This window comes from Oncorhynchus gorbuscha, linkage group LG18, assembly GCF_021184085.1.
Source record: "Oncorhynchus gorbuscha isolate QuinsamMale2020 ecotype Even-year linkage group LG18, OgorEven_v1.0, whole genome shotgun sequence".
Classification (NCBI taxonomy): Eukaryota; Metazoa; Chordata; class Actinopteri; order Salmoniformes; family Salmonidae; genus Oncorhynchus; species Oncorhynchus gorbuscha.
This window is the reverse complement of record NC_060190.1, coordinates 1,714,267-1,737,379: the sequence shown is the minus strand read 5'-3', so window position 1 is coordinate 1,737,379 and position 23,113 is coordinate 1,714,267. Positions and strand designations below refer to the sequence as shown.

General features: G+C 40.7%; 2 protein-coding genes across 4 annotated transcripts in view; both read left to right on the top strand.

Moving 5' to 3' along the window:
* The first annotated feature begins 1,152 nt into the window (after window positions 1-1,152).
* On the top strand, window positions 1,153-15,369 carry LOC124002727 (gastrula zinc finger protein XlCGF26.1-like). Its single transcript, XM_046310431.1, has 2 exons — window positions 1,153-1,695; window positions 13,977-15,369. Exons 1-2 carry the CDS (start codon window positions 1,383-1,385, stop codon window positions 15,167-15,169), a joined length of 1,506 nt encoding a protein of 501 aa, XP_046166387.1. The 5' UTR covers window positions 1,153-1,382; the 3' UTR covers window positions 15,170-15,369.
* Window positions 15,370-20,965: 5,596 nt separating this feature from the next.
* The window catches only part of LOC124002777 (G patch domain and ankyrin repeat-containing protein 1-like), a 39,309-nt gene continuing 37,161 nt past the window's right edge, over window positions 20,966-23,113 (top strand). Inside the window, exons 1-3 of one of the 3 annotated variants that reach the window (XM_046310503.1) lie at window positions 20,966-21,035; window positions 21,509-21,803; window positions 22,387-22,521. In XM_046310503.1, coding sequence (XP_046166459.1) covers window positions 21,582-21,803; window positions 22,387-22,521 — 357 coding nt within the window. In that variant the 5' untranslated portion in view covers window positions 20,966-21,035; window positions 21,509-21,581. The other 2 variants (XM_046310504.1, XM_046310502.1) reach the window with 2 other exon arrangements.

The window sequence follows — 23,113 nt, the reverse complement described above, 5'->3', positions numbered from 1 at the left end:
CGATGGACTACACTATTGAGTTGGAACCCCATCCGTGACACACAACATTTGTTCTTTTCTCCCTTGCATGGCCCGACATGAAAGTAAAAACGCTAGAAAACGTTACAGTTTTCTGTTGAGAAAAAGTTAAAGCGGTGGACTTTGAACCCACATCTCTGAAAGACTGGAACCTTAAATCCCCCCAGAAAGATGGATTTCCTTTATTTGTCTGGTGTTTATTTGTTTTTTAATTGTATTTATTTTATTCATACTCAATTGTGTACTTTTTCCACTACTGTTTAATTAACATTGGTCCTTCTGTAGCTCAGTTGGTAGAGCATGGCGCTTGTAACGCCAGGGTAGTGGGTTTGATCCCCGGGACCACCCATACGTAGAATGTATGCACACATGACTGTAAGTCGCTTTGGATAAAAGCGTCTGCTAAATGGCATATATTATATTATTATTATAATTTGTTTTTACTACATAAACCTCTTGACTCTGTAATTGGCAGTGTAGAAACACCCCACCATGTCCTTCTGTAGCTCAGTTGGTAGAGCATGGCGCTTGTAACGCCAGGGTAGTGGGTTCGATCCCCGGGACCACCCATATGTAGAATGTATGCACACATGACTGTAGAATGTATGCACACATGACTGTAAGTTGCTTTTTATAAAAGCGTCTGCTAAATGGCATATATTATTATTATTATATTACCCTACATTACATTTTATTCAAACTTAAAATGAATAGACAATCAACAATGTTTGAATTTGTTTTTTTCCACAACAATGTTGCAGACAGTCAACATTGTACGGTTTTAACATGGAGCACAACATTACAATAATGTGTTCTTAACTGACTTGCCTAGTTATATAAAGGTAAATATAATCGTTACGCTGTTTGGGAGGACCGAGCTGTTATTTTTAGATTATCTGTTTAAGTGAATGAATATGAATTTGCCTTAAATGTTTATTGCAGATGTACATTTTATATTTTCACTGCACTAATCAATCAACGCGTTCTTATCTTTGTACGTTTCCATATAATATCACACTTCAATTAAATAAATAAATGTGTTGTCTTGTAAATATGTTCCTCAACTGCGTTACCCACTCCAGTCCACAGGTGGCGATGTGACTCTCAGGTCTGCTGTCAGAGTGTGACGTATAATCTAGTGGACAGGAGGACGCCTCTTCAACCATAACAAGTATCGTCAGCCAGCTTCGTAGCCATTATAGGCTAAAAACATTACATCTCTTTAGTCTGTTTTTGGTATATATTATTCAGTATGTTTTAAACATACTTCTGTCGTATCTATTTACGTTGTTTGTTGGGTAGCTGGCTTGCTAAGTTAGCAGTAGCACTAATGCTAACTATCTAGCTAGTTAACATCCCCGACCATGAACTCACTAAACTACTACCCCCGTGTTAAAGAAGAGGAGGTCTGCTGGACGGAGAAAGAAGCTCTGGTGAAAGAGGAGAAGGAAGAGGAGGCTGTCACAGTTAAAAAAGAAGTTGAGGGTGAGGCTGTTACAGTGAAAGAGGAAGTTATAGTGACAGAAGAGCAAGAAGTTACAGTGGAAGAGTTTACAGTGAAAGAAGAGGAAGAAGCTTTCAGCGTGAAAGAGGAGGATGCTGTTTTTGGAGTGGAGGAGGAGGAGGGGGAGATTACTGTGACGTTGAAAGAGGAGGAGGAGGATCTGATTAATACTAGTAAGTAACGTTACTGTTTTAGAAACAGGGGCACAAACTCTTCAATCATTGAAGATTGTTAGGTCACATGGTTGAAGAGCTATAGAAAGTTTCAAATATTTATCTTAAACCATGAAAGTGATTTATGGGAAAACCTACCCTGAAGTTGGTTTGAGGTGTTTCAGCCACATTGTGAACTATTAAAGTTATTTTTTAAAGTATATTTAAATATATATATAATTTAAATACATATATATATATATATATTCTACAAATGTTGCTAAAATGCTATAAGAAAACCAAAGGGTGTGCAACTTGCTTACTTATATAAGGAATAATGAACAGTAGAAATAAGGCTGGTAGGTCACGTGGTTGAAGAGCTATAGACATTTTTTTAAATTATATATTTATATAAATTGTGTAAGTAATTTATAGGGAAACCAAAGGGTGGGTAATACGTGTCCAAACCCTGTGAACAATCCAACGTTGGTTTGGGGTGTCTAGGTCACATGGTCAAGTAGAGACCCAGAGCACGAAAATGGTATATCATACGCTGCAGTTGAGGAACAATGGCAAATTCATTCTACTTAGAAAGTTGATAAACATCTGACCCCACACTTGAGAAAATGGCCCCTTGTCTGCTTTGGTACACCTACTGGAGAGCTTGTATTTGTCTACACCCATTCAGCATCGTTCACACCCTCTTAAGCCTTAGCCCCACCCATCTCTTTAAGGAGTCACATGTGAGGCCATGTGCTAAACAGAGGGAGTAGTGTAGTAAACAGCCAAAGATTCCAAGACTAAAGGCTGGTTTATACGAGGTCTATCGACATGTCTGAAGACAGTTGTCGCAGTGACATCATGAACGTTCTATTGTCGTCTGACATCAAACTTGTCGTTGTCGTTATAAAAAAGTATAATCACTAAAAACGGCTGCATGACATCATCAGCCTGCTGGTCCAAAATAGCACAACTGGTGTATTTTAACACCAATAAACCCATCTGTTTAAAAATTTATTTAGTATATTTCAATCTGTCAAACCAGGCGACTAAATCAAACTTTCTAAACAATGTTTTGGTTTGTTTCTAGTTTGTTAACTGGCTATCTAACAATAAGTTACCTGGCTATCTAACAATAAGTTACCTGTCTATCTAACAATAAGTTACCTGTCTATCTAACAATAAGTTACCTGTCTATCTAACAATAAGTTACCTGTCTATCTAACAATAAGTTGGCTGTCTATCTAACAATAAGTTGGCTGTCTATCTAACAATAAGTTACCTGTCTATCTAACAATAAGTTACCTGTCTATCTAACAATAAGTTACCTGTCTATCTAACAATAAGTTACCTGTCTATCTAACAATAAGTTACCTGTCTATCTAACAATAAGTTACCTGTCTATCTAACAATAAGTTACCTGTCTATCTAACAATAAGTTACCTGTCTATCTAACAATAAGTTACCTGTCTATCTAACAATAAGTTACCTGTCTATCTAACAATAAGTTACCTGTCTATCTAACAATAAGTTACCTGTCTATCTAACAATAAGTTACCTGTCTATCTAACAATAAGTTACCTGTCTATCTAACAATAAGTTGGCTGTCTATCTAACAAAGAGTTGGCTGTCTATCTAACAATAAGTTACCTGTCTATCTAACAATAAGTTACCTGTCTATCTAACAATAAGTTACCTGTCTATCTAACAATAAGTTACCTGTCTATCTAACAATAAGTTACCTGTCTATCTAACAATAAGTTACCTGTCTATCTAACAATAAGTTACCTGTCTATCTAACAATAAGTTACCTGTCTATCTAACAATAAGTTGGCTGTCTATCTAACAATAAGTTGGCTGTCTATCTAACAATAAGTTACCTGTCTATCTAACAATAAGTTACCTGTCTATCTAACAATAAGTTACCTGTCTATCTAACAATAAGTTACCTGTCTATCTAACAATAAGTTACCTGTCTGTCTAACAATAAGTTGTCTGTCTATCTAACAATAAGTTACCTGTCTATCTAACAATAAGTTGGCTGTCTATCTAACAATAAGTTACCTGTCTAACAATACGTTACCTGTCTATCTAACAATACGTTACCTGTTTATCTAACAATAAGTTACCTGTCTAACAATAAGTTACCTGTCTATCTAACAATAAGTTGGCTGTCTATCTAACAATAAGTTACCTGTCTAACAATACGTTACCTGTCTATCTAACAATACGTTACCTGTTTATCTAACAATAAGTTACCTGTCTAACAATAAGTTACCTGTCTATCTAACAATAAGTTACCTGTCTATCTAACAATAAGTTACCTGTCTATCTAACAATAAGTTACCTGTCTATCTAACAATAAGTTACCTGTCTATCTAACAATAAGTTACCTGTCTATCTAACAATAAGTTACCTGTCTATCTAACAATAAGTTACCTGTCTATCTAACAATAAGTTGGCTGTCTATCTAACAATAAGTTACCTGTCTATCTAACAATAAGTTACCTGTCTATCTAACAATAAGTTACCTGTCTATCTAACAATAAGTTACCTGTCTATCTAACAATAAGTTACCTGTCTGTCTAACAATAAGTTGGCTGTCTATCTAACAATAAGTTACCTGTCTATCTAACAATAAGTTACCTGTCTATCTAACAATAAGTTACCTGTCTATCTAACAATAAGTTACCTGTCTGTCTAACAATAAGTTGGCTGTCTATCTAACAATAAGTTACCTGTCTATCTAACAATAAGTTGGCTGTCTATCTAACAATAAGTTACCTGTCTAACAATACGTTACCTGTCTATCTAACAATACGTTACCTGTCTATCTAACAATACGTTACCTGTTTATCTAACAATAAGTTACCTGTCTAACAATAAGTTACCTGTCTATCTAACAATAAGTTGGCTGTCTAGCCAGTTCAAATAATGACCATATCATATAGCTGCCCACGTCTTCACTTTAGCTCATTTGAATGAATTATTACAGGAAAATTTACTCGCAAAACAAGAACATTATTTGCAAAGCTCAGTTGGTAGAGCATTTAACGCCAAGTGGGTTTATCGTAGAATGTATGCACACATGACTGTAAGTCGCTTTGGATAAAAGCGTCTGCTAAATGACATATATATATATTTTTTATAATGGCGAGCTAATTACAGTAAAATAGCATATGATTGTGATTATGACTAAATAAAAGCAGAGCATTCTACCGTAACTTGCAATGAAAACAACTTTCAGTCAAAATTAGAAATGTATAATATCTGAAAATGTAGCTAGCTAGACTCTCTTAACTGAATATGTGGATGAAGGCTTCTCCCACTCTGTCACAGATGTCATGCAATAAAATGCTAATTAATTACTTAAAAATCATACAATGTGATTTTCTGGATTTTTGTTTTAGATTCCGTCTCTCACAGTTGAAGTGTACCTATGATAAAAAATGACAGACCTCTACATGCTTTGTAAGTAGGAAAACCTGCAAAATCGTCAGTGTATCAAATACTTGTTCTCCCCACTGTATATACAAAATCTGGAGTCATTCTGACTTATGGTCCATGAGAAGATTTTTCAAGTATTTTTAGCATTATCATTCATTAGCATTAGCACATGTGGTAACGTGCATCTATAGCTACAGTGCGGCCATATTTAAATGAATTTGCATTAGCACATGTGGTAACGTGCATCTATAGCTACAGTGCGGCCATATTTAAATGAATTAGCATTAGCACATGTGGTAACGTGCATCTATAGCTACAGTGCGGCCATATTTAAATGAATTAGCATTAGCACATGTGGTAACGTGCATCTATAGCTACAGTGCGGCCATATTTAAATGAATTAGCATTAGCACATGTGGTAACGTGCATCTATAGCTACAGTGCGGCCATATTTAAATGAATTAGCATTAGCACATGTGGTAACGTGCATCTATAGCTACAGTGCGGCCATATTTAAATGAATTAGCATTAGCACATGTGGTAACGTGCATCTATAGCTACAGTGCGGCCATATTTAAATGAATTAGCATTAGCACATGTGGTAACGTGCATCTATAGCTACAGTGCGGCCATATTTAAATTAATTAGCATTAGCACATGTGGTAACGTGCATCTATAGCTACAGTGCGGCCATATTTAAATGAATTAGCATTAGCACATGTGGTAACGTGCATCTATAGCTACAGTGCGGCCATATTTAAATTAATTAGCATTAGCACATGTGGTAACGTGCATCTATAGCTACAGTGCGGCCATATTTAAATTAATTAGCATTAGCACATGTGGTAACGTGCATCTATAGCTACAGTGCGGCCATATTTAAATGAATTAGCATTAGCACATGTGGTAACGTGCATCTATAGCTACAGTGCGGCCATATTTAAATGAATTAGCATTAGCACATGTGGTAACGTGCATCTATAGCTACAGTGCGGCCATATTTAAATGAATTAGCATTAGCACATGTGGTAACGTGCATCTATAGCTACAGTGCGGCCATATTTAAATGAATTAGCATTAGCACATGTGGTAACGTGCATCTATAGCTACAGTGCGGCCATATTTAAATGCAGCGACCAAAACCTTTAAAGACTGATGTCATGAGTCCAAAGACCAAATTTGGAGTGAATCTGACATAGTTTATTGAGAAGTTGATTTTGTTCAATGATTTATTTTAAATCATTAGCATTAAATAAAAGTAAATTGTTAATCATTTCCATCCGTTTTGTTTTGTAAGAATTCAAAGCCAAACTTAACGTGGTTCATCGTGGTAATGGATTGCATGACCCTAAAATATTTAAATGAATTAGTGGATTAGCACATGCCCTTGTAAGTGGATTTAAATGACAGGCCCAGATATAAATGACAGGCCCATATTTAAATGACATTAGTGCATTAGCAGGCCCTTGAATGTGGATTTAAATGACATCTATAGCTGGATATAAATGACAGGCCCATATTTAAATGAATTAGCATTAGCAGGCCATGTGGTAACGTGCATCTATAGCTACAGTGCGGCCATGGATTTAAATGAATTAGCATTAAATGCACATGTGGTAACGTGGATCTAAATAGCCCTTGTAGAGTGGATTTAAATGACAGGCCCTTGTAAAAGGCCCTTTAAAGACTGATGTCATGAGTCCAAAGACCAAATTTGGAGTGAATCTGACTTAGTTTATTGAAGGCCCTTGATTTTGTTCAATGATTTATTTTAAATGACAGGCCCAGGCCCTTTAGTGCATTAAATAAAAGTAAATTGTTAATCATGACAGGCCCTTTTGATTTTGACAGAATGTGGATATAAATGACAGGCCCTTTAACGTGGATTTAAATGACAGGTGGTAATGGATTTTGACATGACCCTTGTAGTGTGGATATAAAATATTTAAAGTTGATAGGCCCTTGTAGAGTGGATATAAATGACAGGCCCTTGTAGAGTGGATTTAAATGACAGGCCCTTGTAGTGTGGATATAAATGACAGGCCCTTGTAGAGTGGATTTAAATGACAGGCCCTTGTAGAGTGGATATAAATGACAGGCCCTTGAAGAGTGGATTTAAATGACAGGCCCTTGTAGTGTGGATATAAATGACAGGCCCTTGTAGAGTGGATTTAAATGACAGGCCCTTGTAGAGTGGATATAAATGACAGGCCCTTGTAGAGTGGATATAAATGACAGGCCCTTGTAGAGTGGATATAAATGACAGGCCCTTGTAGAGTGGATTTAAATGACAGGCCCTTGTAGAGTGGATATAAATGACAGGCCCTTGTAGAGTGGATATAAATGACAGGCCCTTGTAGAGTGGATTTAAATGACAGGCCCTTGTAGAGTGGATATAAATGACAGGCCCTTGTAGAGTGGATATAAATGACAGGCCCTTGTAGAGTGGATTTAAATGACAGGCCCTTGTAGAGTGGATATAAATGACAGGCCCTTGTAGAGTGGATATAAATGACAGGCCCTTGTAGAGTGGATATAAATGACAGGCCCTTGTAGAGTGGATTTAAATGACAGGCCCTTGTAGAGTGGATTTAAATGACAGGCCCTTGTAGAGTGGATTTAAATGACAGGCCCTTGTAGAGTGGATATAAATAACAGGCCCTTGTAGAGTGGATATAAATGACAGGCCCTTGTAGAGTGGATTTAAATGACAGGCCCTTGTAGTGTGGATATAAATGACAGGCCCTTGTAGAGTGGATTTAAATGACAGGCCCTTGTAGAGTGGATTTAAATGACAGGCCCTTGTAGTGTGGATATAAATGACAGGCCCTTGTAGAGTGGATATAAATGACAGGCCCTTGTAGAGTGGATATAAATGGCAGGCCCTTGTAGAGTGGATTTAAATGGATAGTATTTAAATGACAGGCCCTTGTAGAGTGGATATAAATGACAGGCCCTTGTAGAGTGGATATAAATGACAGGCCCTTGAAGAGTGGATTTAAATGACAGGCCCTTGAAGAGTGGATTTAAATGACAGGCCCTTGTAGAGTGGATTTAAATGACAGGCCCTTGTAGAGTGGATATAAATGACAGGCCCTTGTAGAGTGGATTTAAATGACAGGCCCTTGTAGAGTGGATTTAAATGACAGGCCCTTGTAGAGTGGATTTAAATGACAGGCCCTTGTAGAGTGGATATAAATGACAGGCCCTTGTAGAGTGGATATAAATGACAGGCCCTTGTAGAGTGGATATAAATGACAGGCCCTTGTAGAGTGGATATAAATGACAGGCCCTTGTAGAGTGGATTTAAATGACAGGCCCTTGTAGAGTGGATTTAAATGACAGGCCCTTGTAGAGTGGATATAAATGACAGGCCCTTGTAGAGTGGATATAAATGACAGGCCCTTGTAGAGTGGATATAAATGATATAAATGACAGGCCCTTGTAGAGTGGATATAAATGACAGGCCCTTGTAGAGTGGATATAAATGACAGGCCCTTGTAGAGTGGATATAAATGACAGGCCCTTGTAGAGTGGATTTAAATGACAGGCCCTTGTAGAGTGGATTTAAATGACAGGCCCTTGTAGAGTGGATATAAATGACAGGCCCTTGTAGAGTGGATATAAATGACAGGCTCTCCGGAAGGTGGTGATTGACTCCGCTGTCCTGGCGTCGTGAGGGAGTTTGTTCCACCATTGGGGGGCCAGGGCAGCGAACAGTTTTGACTGGGCTGAGCGGGAGCTGTACTTCCTCAGTGGTAGGGAGGCGAGCAGGCCAGAGGTGGATGAACGCAGTGCCCTTGTTTGGGTGTAGGGCCTGATCAGAGCCTGGAGGTACTGAGGTGCCGTTCCCCTCACAGCTCCGTAGGCAAGCACCATGGTCTTGTAGCGGATGCGAGCTTCAACTGGAAGCCAGTGGAGAGAACGGAGGAGCGGGGTGACGTGAGAGAACTTGGGAAGGTTGAACACCAGACGGGCTGCGGCGTTCTGGATGAGTTGAAGGGGTTTAATGGCACAGGCAGGGAGCCCAGCCAACAGCGAGTTGCAGTAATCCAGACGGGAGATGACAAGTGCCTGGATTAGGACCTGCGCCGCTTCCTGTGTGAGGCAGGGTCGTACTCTGCGGATGTTGTAGAGCATGAACCTACAGGAACGGGCCACCGCCTTGATGTTAGTTGAGAACGACAGGGTGTTGTCCAGGATCACGCCAAGGTTCTTGGCGCTCTGGGAGGAGGACACAATGGAGTTGTCAACCGTGATGGCGAGATCATGGAACGGGCAGTCCTTCCCCGGGAGGAAGAGCAGCTCCGTCTTGCCGAGGTTCAGCTTGAGGTGGTGATCCGTCATCCACACTGATATGTCTGCCAGACATGCAGAGATGCGATTCGCCACCTGGTCATCAGAAGGGGGAAAGGAGAAGATTAATTGTGTGTCGTCTGCATAGCAATGATAAGAGAGACCATGTGAGGTTATGACAGAGCCAAGTGACTTGGTGTATAGCGAGAATAGGAGAGGGCCAAGAACAGAGCCCTGGGGGACACCAGTGGTGAGAGCGCGTGGTGAGGAGACAGATTCTCGCCATGCCACCTGGTAGGAGCGACCTGTCAGGTAGGACGCAATCTAAGCGTGGGCCGCGCCGGAGATGCCCAACTCGGAGAGGGTGGAGAGGAGGATCTGATGGTTCACAGTATCGAAGGCAGCCGATAGATCTAGAAGGATGAGAGCAGAGGAGAGAGAGTTAGCTTTAGCAGTGCGGAGCGCCTCCGTGATACAGAGGAGAGCAGTCTCAGTTGAATGACTAGTCTTGAAACCTGACTGATTTGGATCAAGAAGGTCATTCAGAGAGAGATAGCGGGAGAGCTGGCCAAGGACAGCACGTTCAAGAGTTTTGGAGAGAAAAGAAAGAAGGGATACTGGTCTGTAATTGTTGACATCGGAGGGATCGAGTGTAGGTTTTTTCAGAAGGGGTGCAACTCTCGCTCTCTTGAAGACGGAAGGGACGTAGCCAACGGTCAGGGATGAGTTGATGAGCGAGGTGAGGTAAGGGAGAAGGTCTCCGGAAATGGTCTGGAGAAGAGAGGAGGGGATAGGGTCAAGCGGGCAGGTTGTTGGGCGGCCGGCCGTCACAAGACGCGAGATTTCATCTGGAGAGAGAGGGGAGAAAGAGGTCAGAGCACAGGGTAGGGCAGTGTGAGCAGAACCAGCAGTGTCGTTTGACTTAGCAAACGAGGATCGGATGTCGTCGACCTTCTTTTCAAAATGGTTGACGAAGTCATCTGCAGAGAGGGAGGAGGGGGGAGGGGGCGGAGGATTCAGGAGGGAGGAGAAGGTGGCAAAAGAGCTTCCTAGGGTTAGAGGCAGCAGCTTGGAATTTAGCGTGGTAGAAAGTGGCTTTAGCAGCAGAGACAGAGGAGGAAATGTAGAGAGGAGGGAGTGAAAGGATGCCAGGTCCGCAGGGAGGCGAGTTTTCCTCCATTTCCGCTCGGCTGCCCGGAGCCCTGTTCTGTGAGCTCGCAATGAGTCATCGAGCCACGGAGCGGGAGGGGAGGACCGAGCCGGCCTGGAGGATAGGGGACATAGAGAGTCAAGGGATGCAGAGAGGGAGGAGAGGAGGGTTGAGGAGGCAGAATCAGGAGATAGGTGGGGGAAGGTTTGAGCGGAGGGAAGAGATGATAGGATGGAAGAGGAGAGAGTAGCGGGGGAGAGAGAGCGAAGGTTGGGACGGCGCGATACCATCCGAGTAGGGGCAGTGTGGGAGGTGTTGGATGAGAGCGAGAGGGAAAAGGATACAAGGCAGTGGTCGGAGACTTGGAGGGGAGTTGCAATGAGGTTAGTGGAAGAACAGCATCTAGTAAAGATGAGGTCGAGCGTATTGCCTGCCTTGTGAGTAGGGGGGAAGGTGAGAGGGTGAGGTCAAAAGAGGAGAGGAGTGGAAAGAAGGAGGCAGAGAGGAAAGAGTCAAAGGTAGACGTGGGGGAGGTTAAAGTCGCCCAGAACTGTGAGAGGTGAGCCGTCCTCAGGAAAGGAGCTTATCAAGGCATCAAGCTCATTGATGAACTCTCCGAGGGAACCTGGAGGGCGATAAATGATAAGGATGTTAAGCTTGAAAGGGCTAGTAACTGTGACAGCATGGAATTCAAAGGAGGCGATAGACAGATGGGTAAGGGGAGAAAGAGAGAATGACCACTTGGGAGAGATGAGGATCCCGGTGCCACCACCCCGCTGACCAGACGCTCTCGGGGTGTGCGAGAACACGTGGGCGGACGAAGAGAGAGCAGTAGGAGTAGCAGTGTTGTCTGTGGTGATCCATGTTTCCGTCAGGGCCAAGAAGTCGAGGGACTGGAGGGAGGCATAGGCTGAGATGAACTCTGCCTTGTTGACCGCAGATTGGCAGTTCCAGAGGCTACCGGAGACCTGGAACTCCACGTGGGTCGTGCGCGCTGGGACCACCAGAGTAGGGTGGCCGCGGCCACGCGGTGAGGAGCGTTTGTATGGTCTGTGCAGAGAGGAGAGAACAGGGATAAACCGACACATAGTTGACAGGCTACAGAAGAGGCTACGCTAATGCAAAGGAGATTGGAATGACAAGTGGACTACACGTCTCGAATGTTCAGAAAGTTAAGCTACGTAGCAAGAATCTTATTGACTAAAATGATTAAAATGATACAGTACTGCTGAAGTAGGCTAGCTGGCAGTGGCTGCGTTGTTGACACTACACTAATCAAGTCGTTCCGTTGAGTGTAATAGTTTCTGCAGTGTTGCTATTCGGGGGCTAGCTGGCTAGCTAGCAGTGTTGTTTACGTTACGTTGCGTTAAAAGAACGACAATAGATGGCTAGCGAACCTAGAAAATCGCTCTAGACTACACAATTATCTTTGATACAAAGACGGCTATGTAGCTAGCTAAGTAGCTAGCTACGATCAAACAAATCAAACCGTTGTACTGTAATGAAAATGAAGTGAAAATGTGATACAACCTGTGAATGCGACCGGGTAGTTGAGTTCTATACAGAAGACGTTGGCTAGCGTTGGCTAGCTGTTGGCTAGCTAGCAGAGTCACCTACGTTAAGGACGACAAATAGCTGGCTAGCTAACCTCGGTAAATTAAGATAATCACTCTAAGACTACACACTCTAAACCTAAACAACACAATTATCTTGGATACGATGATACGATGATACGAAGACAGCAAAGACGGCTATGTAGCTAGCTAACACTAAACTAATCAAGTCGTTCAGTTGAGTTTAACAGTTTCTCCAGTGCAGCTAATCAGTGGACGTTAGCTAGCTGGCTAGTGAAGACTACGTTAGGACGGCGAAATACGATAATTACGCAATTATCTTTGATACAAAGACGGCTATGTAGCTAGCTGAGAAGAAATTGCTAAGATAAGACAAATCAAACCGTTGTGATATAATGAAATATAATGAAAAAGTTATACTACCCGTTGGAGCGACGTGCAGATGCGACCACTCGCTCCAACCGGAACCGTGAAAGAAGACTGTGGAACACAGTCAACGGATTGACAGGCCCTTGTAGAGTGGATATAAATGACAGGCCCTTGTAGAGTGAATATAAATGACAGGCCCTTGTAGAGTGAATATAAATGACAGGCCCTTGTAGAGTGGATTTAAATGGATATAAATGACAGGCCCTTGTAGAGTGGATTTAAATGACAGGCCCTTGATATAAATAGGCCCTTGTAAAGAGTGGATATAAATGACAGGCCCTTGATAGGATTTAAATGACCCTTGTAGAGTGGATATAAATGACAGGCCCTTGTAGAGTGGATATAAATGACAGGCCCTTGTAGAGTGGATATAAATGACAGGCCCTTGTAGATTGGATATAAATGACAGGCCCTTGTAGAGTGGATAAATGACAAAGTGGATATAAATGACAGTGGATATAAATGACAGGCCCTTGTAGAGTGGATATAAATGACAGGCCCTTGTAGAGTGGATATAAATGACAGGCCCTTGTAGAGTGGATATAAATGACAGGCCCTTGTAGAGTGGATTTAAATGACAGGCCCTTGTAGAGTGGATTTAAATGACAGGCCCTTGTAGAGTGGATATAAATGACAGGCCCTTGTAGAGTGGATATAAATGCCCTTGTAGAGTGGATATAAATGACAGGCCCTTGTAGAGTGGATATAAATGAGGTGGATATTTAAAGACTTGTAGAGTGGATATAAATGCCCTTGTAGAGTGGATTTAAATGACAGGCCCTTGTAGAGTGGATATAAATGACAGGCCCTTGTAGAGTGGATATAAATGACAGGCCCTTGTAGAGTGGATATAAATGACAGGCCCTTGTAGAGTGGATATAAATGACAGGCCCTTGGATATAAATGACAGGCCCTTGTAGTGTGGATATAAATGACAGGCCCTTGTAGAGTGGATATAAATGACAGGCCCTTGTAGAGTGGATATAAATGACAGGCCCTTGCCCTTGAGTGGATTGGATATAAATGACAGGCCCTTGTAGAAGTGGATTAAATGACAGGCCCTTGACAGGCCCTTGTAGAGTGGATATAAATGACAGGCCCTTGTAGAGTGGATATAAATGACAGGCCCTTGTAGAGTGGATTTAAATGACAGGCCCTTGTAGACTGGATATAAATGACGTTGTAGAAGAAAGAGAATAACAACGGGGTTTTGTAGAGTGGAGCTTCTGTGATATAAAACCCCTAATTAGTCATTCAGGGCATATCATCTTAACTGTTGATGCTTTCACTCTGGATAACAGTGTCTTCCAAACGACTAAGATGTCAAAGTAAAATGTACGTGGAGGTTTCATTTCAGGTTTAACCAAATAATCTGCTGAACTAAATACTCTGTTTGTCTTTGGCAGGAGAGAGACCAGACTCTCGCTCTGACAGCAGCAAGAGTTCCTCAGAGGAACCGGACACAGAGACGCCCAAACGAGCGAGACGACGCCACTGCTTCAACTGTGGAAAGAGTTTTACTAAGTTACAGAACCTAAAAAAGCATGAGAGGACACACACAGGAGAAGAGCCTTTCAAATGTTCCCAATGTGGAAAGATTTTTATTCAGTTAGCGAGCCTGAAAAGACATAAGAAAATACACACAGGAGAGAAGCCTTATCACTGCTCCCAGTGTGGAAAGAGTTTTAGGCTGTTAGGTAGCCTTAAGGAGCATGAGAGAATACACACGGGAGAGAAGCCTTTCCAATGCTCTCAGTGTGAAAAGCGTTTTACCCAGTTAGGGAGCCTAAAAGATCATGAGAGAATACACACAGGGGAAAAACCTTTCCAATGCTCTCAGTGTGGAAAGTGTTTTACCCAGTTAGGGAACCTAAAAGATCATGAGAAAATACACACAGGACAGAAGCCTTTCCACTGCTTCCAGTGTGGAAAGAGTTTTACCTACTTAGCACATCTGAAAAACCATGAGAAAGCACACACAGGAGAGAAGCCTCACCTCTGCTCTCAGTGTGGAAAGAGTTTTACCCAGTTAGGGGACCTGAATAGGCACGAGAGAACACACACAGGAGAAAAGCCTTTCAAATGTTCCCAGTGTGGAAAGAATTTCACCCGGTTAGGGAACCTAAAAGAGCATGAGAGGAAACACACACAGGAAAAGCCCTACCCATGCTCCCTGTGTGGAAAGAGTTTTACCCAAGTAGGGTATCTGAAAAAACATGAGACAACACACACAGGAGAGAAGCCTCACCTCTGCTCCCAGTGTGGAAAAAGTTTTACCCAGTTAGGGGACCTGAATAGGCATGCGAGGACACACACAGGAGAGAAGCCTTTCAAATGTTCCCAGTGTGGAAATAATTTTACCCGGTTAGAGAATCTAAAAGAGCATGAGCGGACACACACACTAGAAAAGCCTTTCCAATGTTCCCAGTGTGGAAAGAGTTTTACCCGGTCAGGGAACCTAAAAGAGCATGAGAGGACACACACCCGGGAAAAGCCCTACCAATGCTCCCTGTGTGGAAAACGTTTTACCCACTTTGGGTATCTGAAAAAACATGGGAGAACACACACCCAGGAGAGAAGCCTCACCTCTGCTTCCTGACTGGAAAGAGTTTAACTAAGTTAGGGGTCCTGAATAGGCATGACAGGACACACAGGAGAGAAGCCTCACCTCTGCTTCCTGACTGGAAAGAGTTTAACTAAGTTGGGGGTCCTGAATAGGCATGACAGGACACACCCAGGAGAGAAGCCTCACCTCTGCTTCCTGACTGGAAAGAGTTTAACTAAGTTAGGGGTCCTGAATAGGCATGACTGGAAAGAGTATAACTAAGTTAGGGGTCCTGAATAGGCATGACAGGACACACAGGAGAGAAGCCTCACCTCTGCTTCCTGACTGGAAAAAGAGTTTAACTAAGTTGGGGGTCCTGAATAGGCATGACAGGACACACAGGAGAGGATAAGACCTACCGCTGCTCCCTGTTGGGAAAGACATTTAACCGGTTAAGACATCTGAATAATCATGAAAGAATACATACACAGGAGGAGAAGACATACCACTGCTCTCAGTGTGGAAAGACATTTTCCCGATCAGGGGAAAACACGCCAGATAACTTTTCTTGCCCAGAGAGAGAGTTTTTAATTTGCAAGTAGACAAATAATACTGGCGACTATATAAATATTTACATAAAAAAGAAATGAAACAGGCAGTTGATCAATAACCAAACTGAACTGACTCGAGAGAAAACACCAGAGAATTGAGGAGCTGTGTTCTGTCTGATGTTTTTGACTGAGAACTTGTGGTTTTGTTGATGTCACATGAAATCAAATTGTTTATATGGATGATTCTCTGTAAACCAGTTTTAAAACAATTTCTGTAGATAATGGAGTTACAAAACCATGATGCATCTGTAAAAACCATCTGTCATTCTGAGGACTAAGTTTAGTCGTTACAAACCCATGATGCATCTGTAAAAACCATCTGTCATTCTGAGGACTAAGTTTAGTAGTTACATAACCAACTGTCATTCTGAGGACTAAGTTTAGTAGTTAGAAAACCAACTGTCATTCTGAGGACTACGTTTAGTAGTTACAAAACCATGATATGCATCTGTAAAAACCAACTGTCATTCTGAGGACTAAGTTTAGTCGTTACAAAACCAACTGTCATTCTGAGGACTAAGTTTAGTAGTTACAAAACCAACTGTCATTCTGAGGACTAAGTTTAGCCATTACAAAACCAACTGTCATTCTGAGGACTAAGTTTAGTCGTTACAAAACCAACTGTCATTCTGAGGACTAAGTTTAGTCGTTACAGAACCAACTGTCATTCTGAGGACTAAGTTTAGTAGTTACAAAACCAACTGTCATTCTGAGGACTAAGTTTAGTAGTTACAAAACCAACTGTCATTCTGAGGACTAAGTTTAGTAGTTACAAAACCAACTGTCATTCTGAGGACTAAGTTTAGTAGTTACAAAACCAACTGTCATTCTGAGGACTAAGTTTAGTAGTTACAAAACCAACTGTCATTCTGAGGACTAAGTTTAGTAGTTACAAAACCAACTGTCATTCTGAGGACTAAGTTTAGTAGTTACAAAACCAACTGTCATTCTGAGGACTAAGTTTAGTTGTTACAAACCAACTGTCATTCTGAGGACTAAGTTTAGTAGTTACAAAACCAACTGTCATTCTGAGGACTAAGTTTAGTAGTTACAAAACCAACTGTCATTCTGAGGACTAAGTTTAGTAGTTACAAAACCAACTGTCATTCTGAGGACTAAGTTTAGCTGTTACAAAACCAACTGTCATTCTGAGGACTAAGTTTAGGTGTTACAAAACCAACTGTCATTCTGAGGACTAAGTTTAGTAGTTACAAAACCATGATGCATCTGTAAAAATCAACTGTCATTCTGAGGACTAAGTTTAGGCAAAGTGTCTTATTTTCAATACATTTTATTTTCGCCTGATTCGTCTTTTCGTCTGGATTAAATTCTTGGGTCATTTTATACTGTTTTACTTTATAAAAAACTAATTTATTTAAAATAAAACCCAAAGTATGTTCCTGTAATTTGTCCATAAATCATAAAAAATGTATATTCATTGAAGATACATTATACTATAAAATGTATTATGTACAAACACAGTGTCTGTGGACATGTTGGGGAAAAAAAGTCTGATTTAATTTTAAACATGTTTATTTTCAGTGTTATTTAACTCAGACCTTTACATTACAAGAGCAATGTAATATAGATATATATATATGGAAATGGATTAACTAATGGATGGATTAACTAAAATATATATATTATATATAAATATATAAATATATGTATATATATATATATATATTAGAAATGGAATTAAAATTACATTACAAGAGCAATGTAAAATATATATATATATATATATATATATATATAAATATATATATTAGAAATGGATTAACTATAATATATATATATATATATATATATTAGAAATGGATTAACTAAAATATAAATATATATTTAGAAATGGATTAGTTTAGAACTGTTTTGACAATTATAACTTTGTGGAAATTAAAATGGTAAAATGCATAATATCTGATAAAAACATTTTTTAAATCATTATAATTATGAAATAGATAAGTACACATCCTAATCTCAGCGATCCAAGAGGACATTTCATGACAAATGACACTTGAGGAATGTTGTGGTAAAATATAACCTTATTCTAAGATAGAGACTTTGCTACTGTGGTGTTTTCATCTCGAGATATGATCACTTCCTAAATCAGATTTTTTAAAAGGGCAAATAGGTATTTGGTTTAGATTATGAGTGTTGATTATGTACATTTACATTACAACATTACATTTAAGTATTTAAACGCTCTTACCTCTTACAAATTGGTGCATTCATATGACATCCAGTGGAACAACCACTTTACAATAGTGCATCTAAATATTTTAAGGGGGGAGGGGGTGAGAAGGATTACTTATCCTATCCTAGGTATTCCTTAAAAATGAATGTAAATACAAGTATAAAACCTCTTTATTTTCATTGTATGATTTTGGATATTGCTGAATATAAATGATTATATAATCTAAAGGAGGTACAGTGTATTCAGGAAGTACTCAGGAAATACTCAGGAAATACTCAGGAAGTATTCTAGAAGTATTCAGGAAGCATTCAGGAAGTACTCAGGAAGTATTCAGGAAGTATTCAGGAAGTACTCAGGAAGTATTCAGGAAGTATTCAGGAAGTATTCAGGAAGTACTCAGGCCCTTTTAACTTTTTACCACATGTTGTTACGTTACAGCCTTATTCTAATATGGGTTTATTCTCACCTCATCAATCTACACACAATGACAATGAATATTGAAATCAGACCTTCTTGTTGAGTATCTGATCATCTATTTGTATAGGAGTGGTTAAAACAAACTAATAATGGACCTCTGAGTACATCAACAAAAAAGTTTGAGAAAAAAAAAACGGGACCTGGAGTTTTCCCAGATTTATTAGAGGCTTTAATTGCATCAAGAAGTCCCTCTTCTGTAATTTAATCCCATGAGTCTTTCTGTACAGCTCTTCTGTCATTTAACCACATGAGTCTTTCTGTAAAGCTCTTCTGTAATTTAATCCCATGAGTTGTTCTGTACAGCTCTTCTGTAATTTAATCCCATGAGTCTTTCTGTACAGCTCTTCTGTAATTTAATCACATGAGTCTTTCTGTACAGCTGTTCTGTAATTTAATCACATGAGTCTTTCTGTACAGCTCTTCTGTAATTTAATCCCATGAGTCTTTCTGTACAGCTCTTCTGTAATTTAATCCCATGAGTCGTTCTGTACAGCTCTTCTGTCATTTAACCACATGAGTCTTTCTGTACAGCTGTTAGTTTTACATTATTAATAAGGGGGAAAAATCCATACCATTAGCGTTGGTTAGAGGAATTGGAGGAGACTGAAATGAAAACATATGCTTAAAGTACTTTGCTTCCTCTTTCAAAATATCATTTGGCGAATCACAGGTGACTCCGTCATTTGTCTCAAGTTTCAGTAATTTATTTTTGGTAGCATTTCTATGTTGAAGATTTATTTTATTTTTTTGTATAATTTGGTGCATTTTTCCCCAATAACATTTGTTATTGTTACCCATCACTGCACCAAATTATTTCCATCTACCCATCACTGCCCCAAATTATTTTATAATGAGAACTTCGAAAGCTCCCTGGTCTTTGTCGCTGAATCTGTGCTTGAAATTCAATACTTGACTGAGGGACCTTACAGATGTTGTATGTATGGGGGACAGAGGAAGGGATTAGTCATTCACTACTAGACTGAGGGGACAGAGGAAGGATTAGTCATTCACTATTAGACTGAGGGGACAGAGGAAGGGATTAGTCATTCACTACTAGACTGAGGGACCTTACAGATGCTGTATGTATAGGGGACAGAGGAAGGGATTAGTCATTCACTACTAGACTGAGGGACCTTACAGATGTTGTATGTATGAGGGACTGAGGGATTAGTCATTCAAATATCACATCAACCCCTATTATTTCACAAGGGGTCCATGTTACTTATTATGTGATTTGTTAAGTCACAATTTTTATATTTAACTAGGCAAGTCATTTACGAACAAATTCTTATTTACAATGACGGCCTCCCCTGGCCAAACTCGGACAACGCTGGGCCAATTGTGCGCCGCCCTACGGCACCTCCGATCACGGCCGGATGTGATGCCACCGTGGATTTGAACCAGAGACTGTAGAGACGCCTCTCGGACTGAGATGCAGTGCCTCAGACCACTGCGCCACTCTGGAACTTTTCTTATGAAACAAAATGTGAAATGAGTTATTTCAAAAGGCACTGTATTTTATACACGGTTTGTCTGTTAAACGTTGGTTACTATGGTGACAATACCATGGTTGAAATTTCACTGTCGAAACAATAGTTTATGTTGATGACTTTTTGGAAATCCAATGTATTTTCCACGTCGATTCCATGTCACAATTTGTTGACAAATTACGTTGAAACAACATTGATTCAACCAGTTTGTGCCTAGTTTAATATTTTTCTCTAGCTACTAGCTCAACAGCCACATCATTCATTACCAGACTGAGGTCTTGTGCCTAGTTTAATATTTGTACTTAAAGGAATGATTTGTACCAAATACAACACGTTTAGTTATGATAAAATTGATAAGTTGTTAACATACAAAAACATTCACAACCTCATGAATGTTTCCATCAATGTTATTCCACCATGTCAGAGAAAACACAGGCGCTGATTTTACACTGAAGAAAAATATAAACGCAACATGTGAAGTGTTGGTCCCATGTTTCATGAGCTGAAATAAAAGACACACCAGTAGACCACGTGTAACCACGCCAGCACAGGATCTCCACATACGGCTTCTTCACCTGCGGGATTGTCTGAGACCAGTCACTCAGACAGCTGATGAAACAGAGGAGTATTTCTGTCTATAATAAAGCCCTTTTTGGGGGGGGAAACTCATTCTGATTGGATGGGCCTGGTTCCCCAATGGGTGGGCCTATGCCCACCCTAATCTATGTGAAATCCATGAATCCAATGAATTTATTTCAATTGACTGATTTCCTTACATGAACTGTAACTCAGTAAAATCCTCGACATTTTTGCATGTTGCGTGCATATTTTTTTGTTCAGTATTACAAATGATTTGATTAATGCAACATATTTTGGTCTGAATATCAATAAAATGTGGAACACCAATATTTAATATCGACTGGTACACCGTTTAGGCGCGCTGTTATATAGACCTATGTGTTATATGTTTGTTTGACTGAATTCGTGTGAAAATTGTGTCCCTAAAAGGACTTTTGCTGCGTTATACCAACTCCGGTCAGCAGGAGGCGACGTGGAGACGCGTGACGTTTGTACGCGTGACGTAGAAAATAGTGGACATGACGTCGCAAACCGACAACAACAAAGATGGAGGCACGTTACTTCCGGTAGGGAACTAACTATTTTGATAGTATTTAAAAATATATATATATATTTACATTTGAGAACTCTTTATTTTATATATAGAAATAAACTTTGTTATATATATATATAAACTTTTTGTTAAATATCTAGGTACCTAACGTTAAATTCAGTGTGCTAGCTGCTAATTCTGGTTGATAAGTCACAGCCACATATTATCCTTTACGACCGAGCGTCGAGGCACAGACAATATATTTGGTTGAGGCTAGCTAACTACACTTAGCTACCAACTAAAAGTAACAATATGATGGAGGAATTAGACGAGTCATTGAGTAGTTAATTAGCTGTATGAAGAAAAAATAACCTTACACCGACATTTCCAGACTCCAGAAAAAGTGATTAACGAACGTAAGTTACCTAACCTAAGTTATCTAAGTTAACGACAGTTACCTCGTTTACATAAATCTAATCATTATCCGACTGGTCAACTGTGTTTTAGGTGACTGTAACGTTACTAGTCTGTCTAGCGGTCAGCTAGACATTCCAGCGCCGCCGATCAACCGGTCCCAGACATGAGCTCTCTAAGCTACTTCACCCCGGCCCGAGAAGAAGAGCTGCTGTGGTCGGGAAACGCAGGCGCAGCCACCGGACCTCAACCCAGCACCCTCGGAGGAGAGGAGGCACGGCGCTTCTATCAAAGCCTCATAGAAGAAGGGGATGGAAAGGAGAGACGAGGAATGGAGCAGAGGGGGAGAGAGAACCGCAGGGGGAGAGAAGCAGGGCAGCACGTCCAGGTACCACAAACACTACAAATATAGCCTAGTAGCTACATCATCTATGATCATGACATGTATGATTTAAAAAATAAAGTATTTCCTCAGTATATATACACAGTACCAGTCAAAAGTTGACACCTACTCATTCCAGGGTTTTTCTTAATTTTTACTCATTTCTAACATTGTATAATACTAGTGAAGACATCAACACTATGAAATAACACACATGGAATCATGTAGTAACCAAAAAAAAAGTGTTAAACAAATCTAAATATATTTTAGATTCTTCAAAGGAGCCACCCTTTGCCTTGACGAGAGCTTTGCACACTCTTGGCATTCTCTCAACCAGCTTCACGAGGTAGTCACCTGGAATGCATTTCAATTAACAGGTGTACCTTGTTCAACCTTGTTGAAGTATAAACATACAGTGTATTAGCATAGCCTATGTTATGTTGGCTATGACATGCTGTGGCATTTTGACTGTCTTATCGATCCACATATTTCATTATAGTGATTGTGTTCCTTATACTCTATATAGAACCAGTGAAGCATCTGCTGATTGACCAACATGTAACTAGAGTACATGCATTCTTTCCCACAGGCTAGCAGGCAGCAGGCTAACACCACCAGCACTACCACGGAGCTGGAGGGGCTAAGACTGCTGCGTTGTGCCCAGGAAGGAGACCTGTCTGGGGTGAGAGGCCTGCTGTCCCGGGGGGTGGATGTCAACTTCCAGGTAGGTAACAGAATCTGAACCTGGGTCTCCCACGGGGAGTAGGTAACAGGAGGGATCTGAACCACGGGGAGTAGGTAACAGGAGGGATCTGAACCACGGGGAGTAGCTAACAGGAGGGATCTGAACCACGGGGAGTAGCTAACAGGAGGGATCTGAACCACGGGGAGTAGGTAACAGGAGGGATCTGAACCACGGGGAGTAGCTAACAGGAGGGATCTGAACCACGGGGAGTAGCTAACAGGAGGGATCTGAACCACGGTCTTTGTATCAAGTAGCTAACAGGAGGGATCTGAACCACGGGGAGTAGCTAACAGGAGGGATCTGAACCACGGGGAGTAGCTAACAGGAGGGATCTGAACCACGGGGAGTAGCTAACAGGAGGGATCTGAACCACGGGGAGTAGCTAACAGGAGGGATCTGAACCATGACTTGGGAGCCTACTTAGCTAACAGGAGGGATCTGAACCACGGGGAGTAGCTAACAGGAGGGATCTGAACCACGGGGAGTAGCTAAGCTTGACTCTTTCCTCTCTGCCTCCTCCTTCTTTCCACTCCTCTCCTCAGGAGGGATCTGAACCACGGGGAGTAGCTAA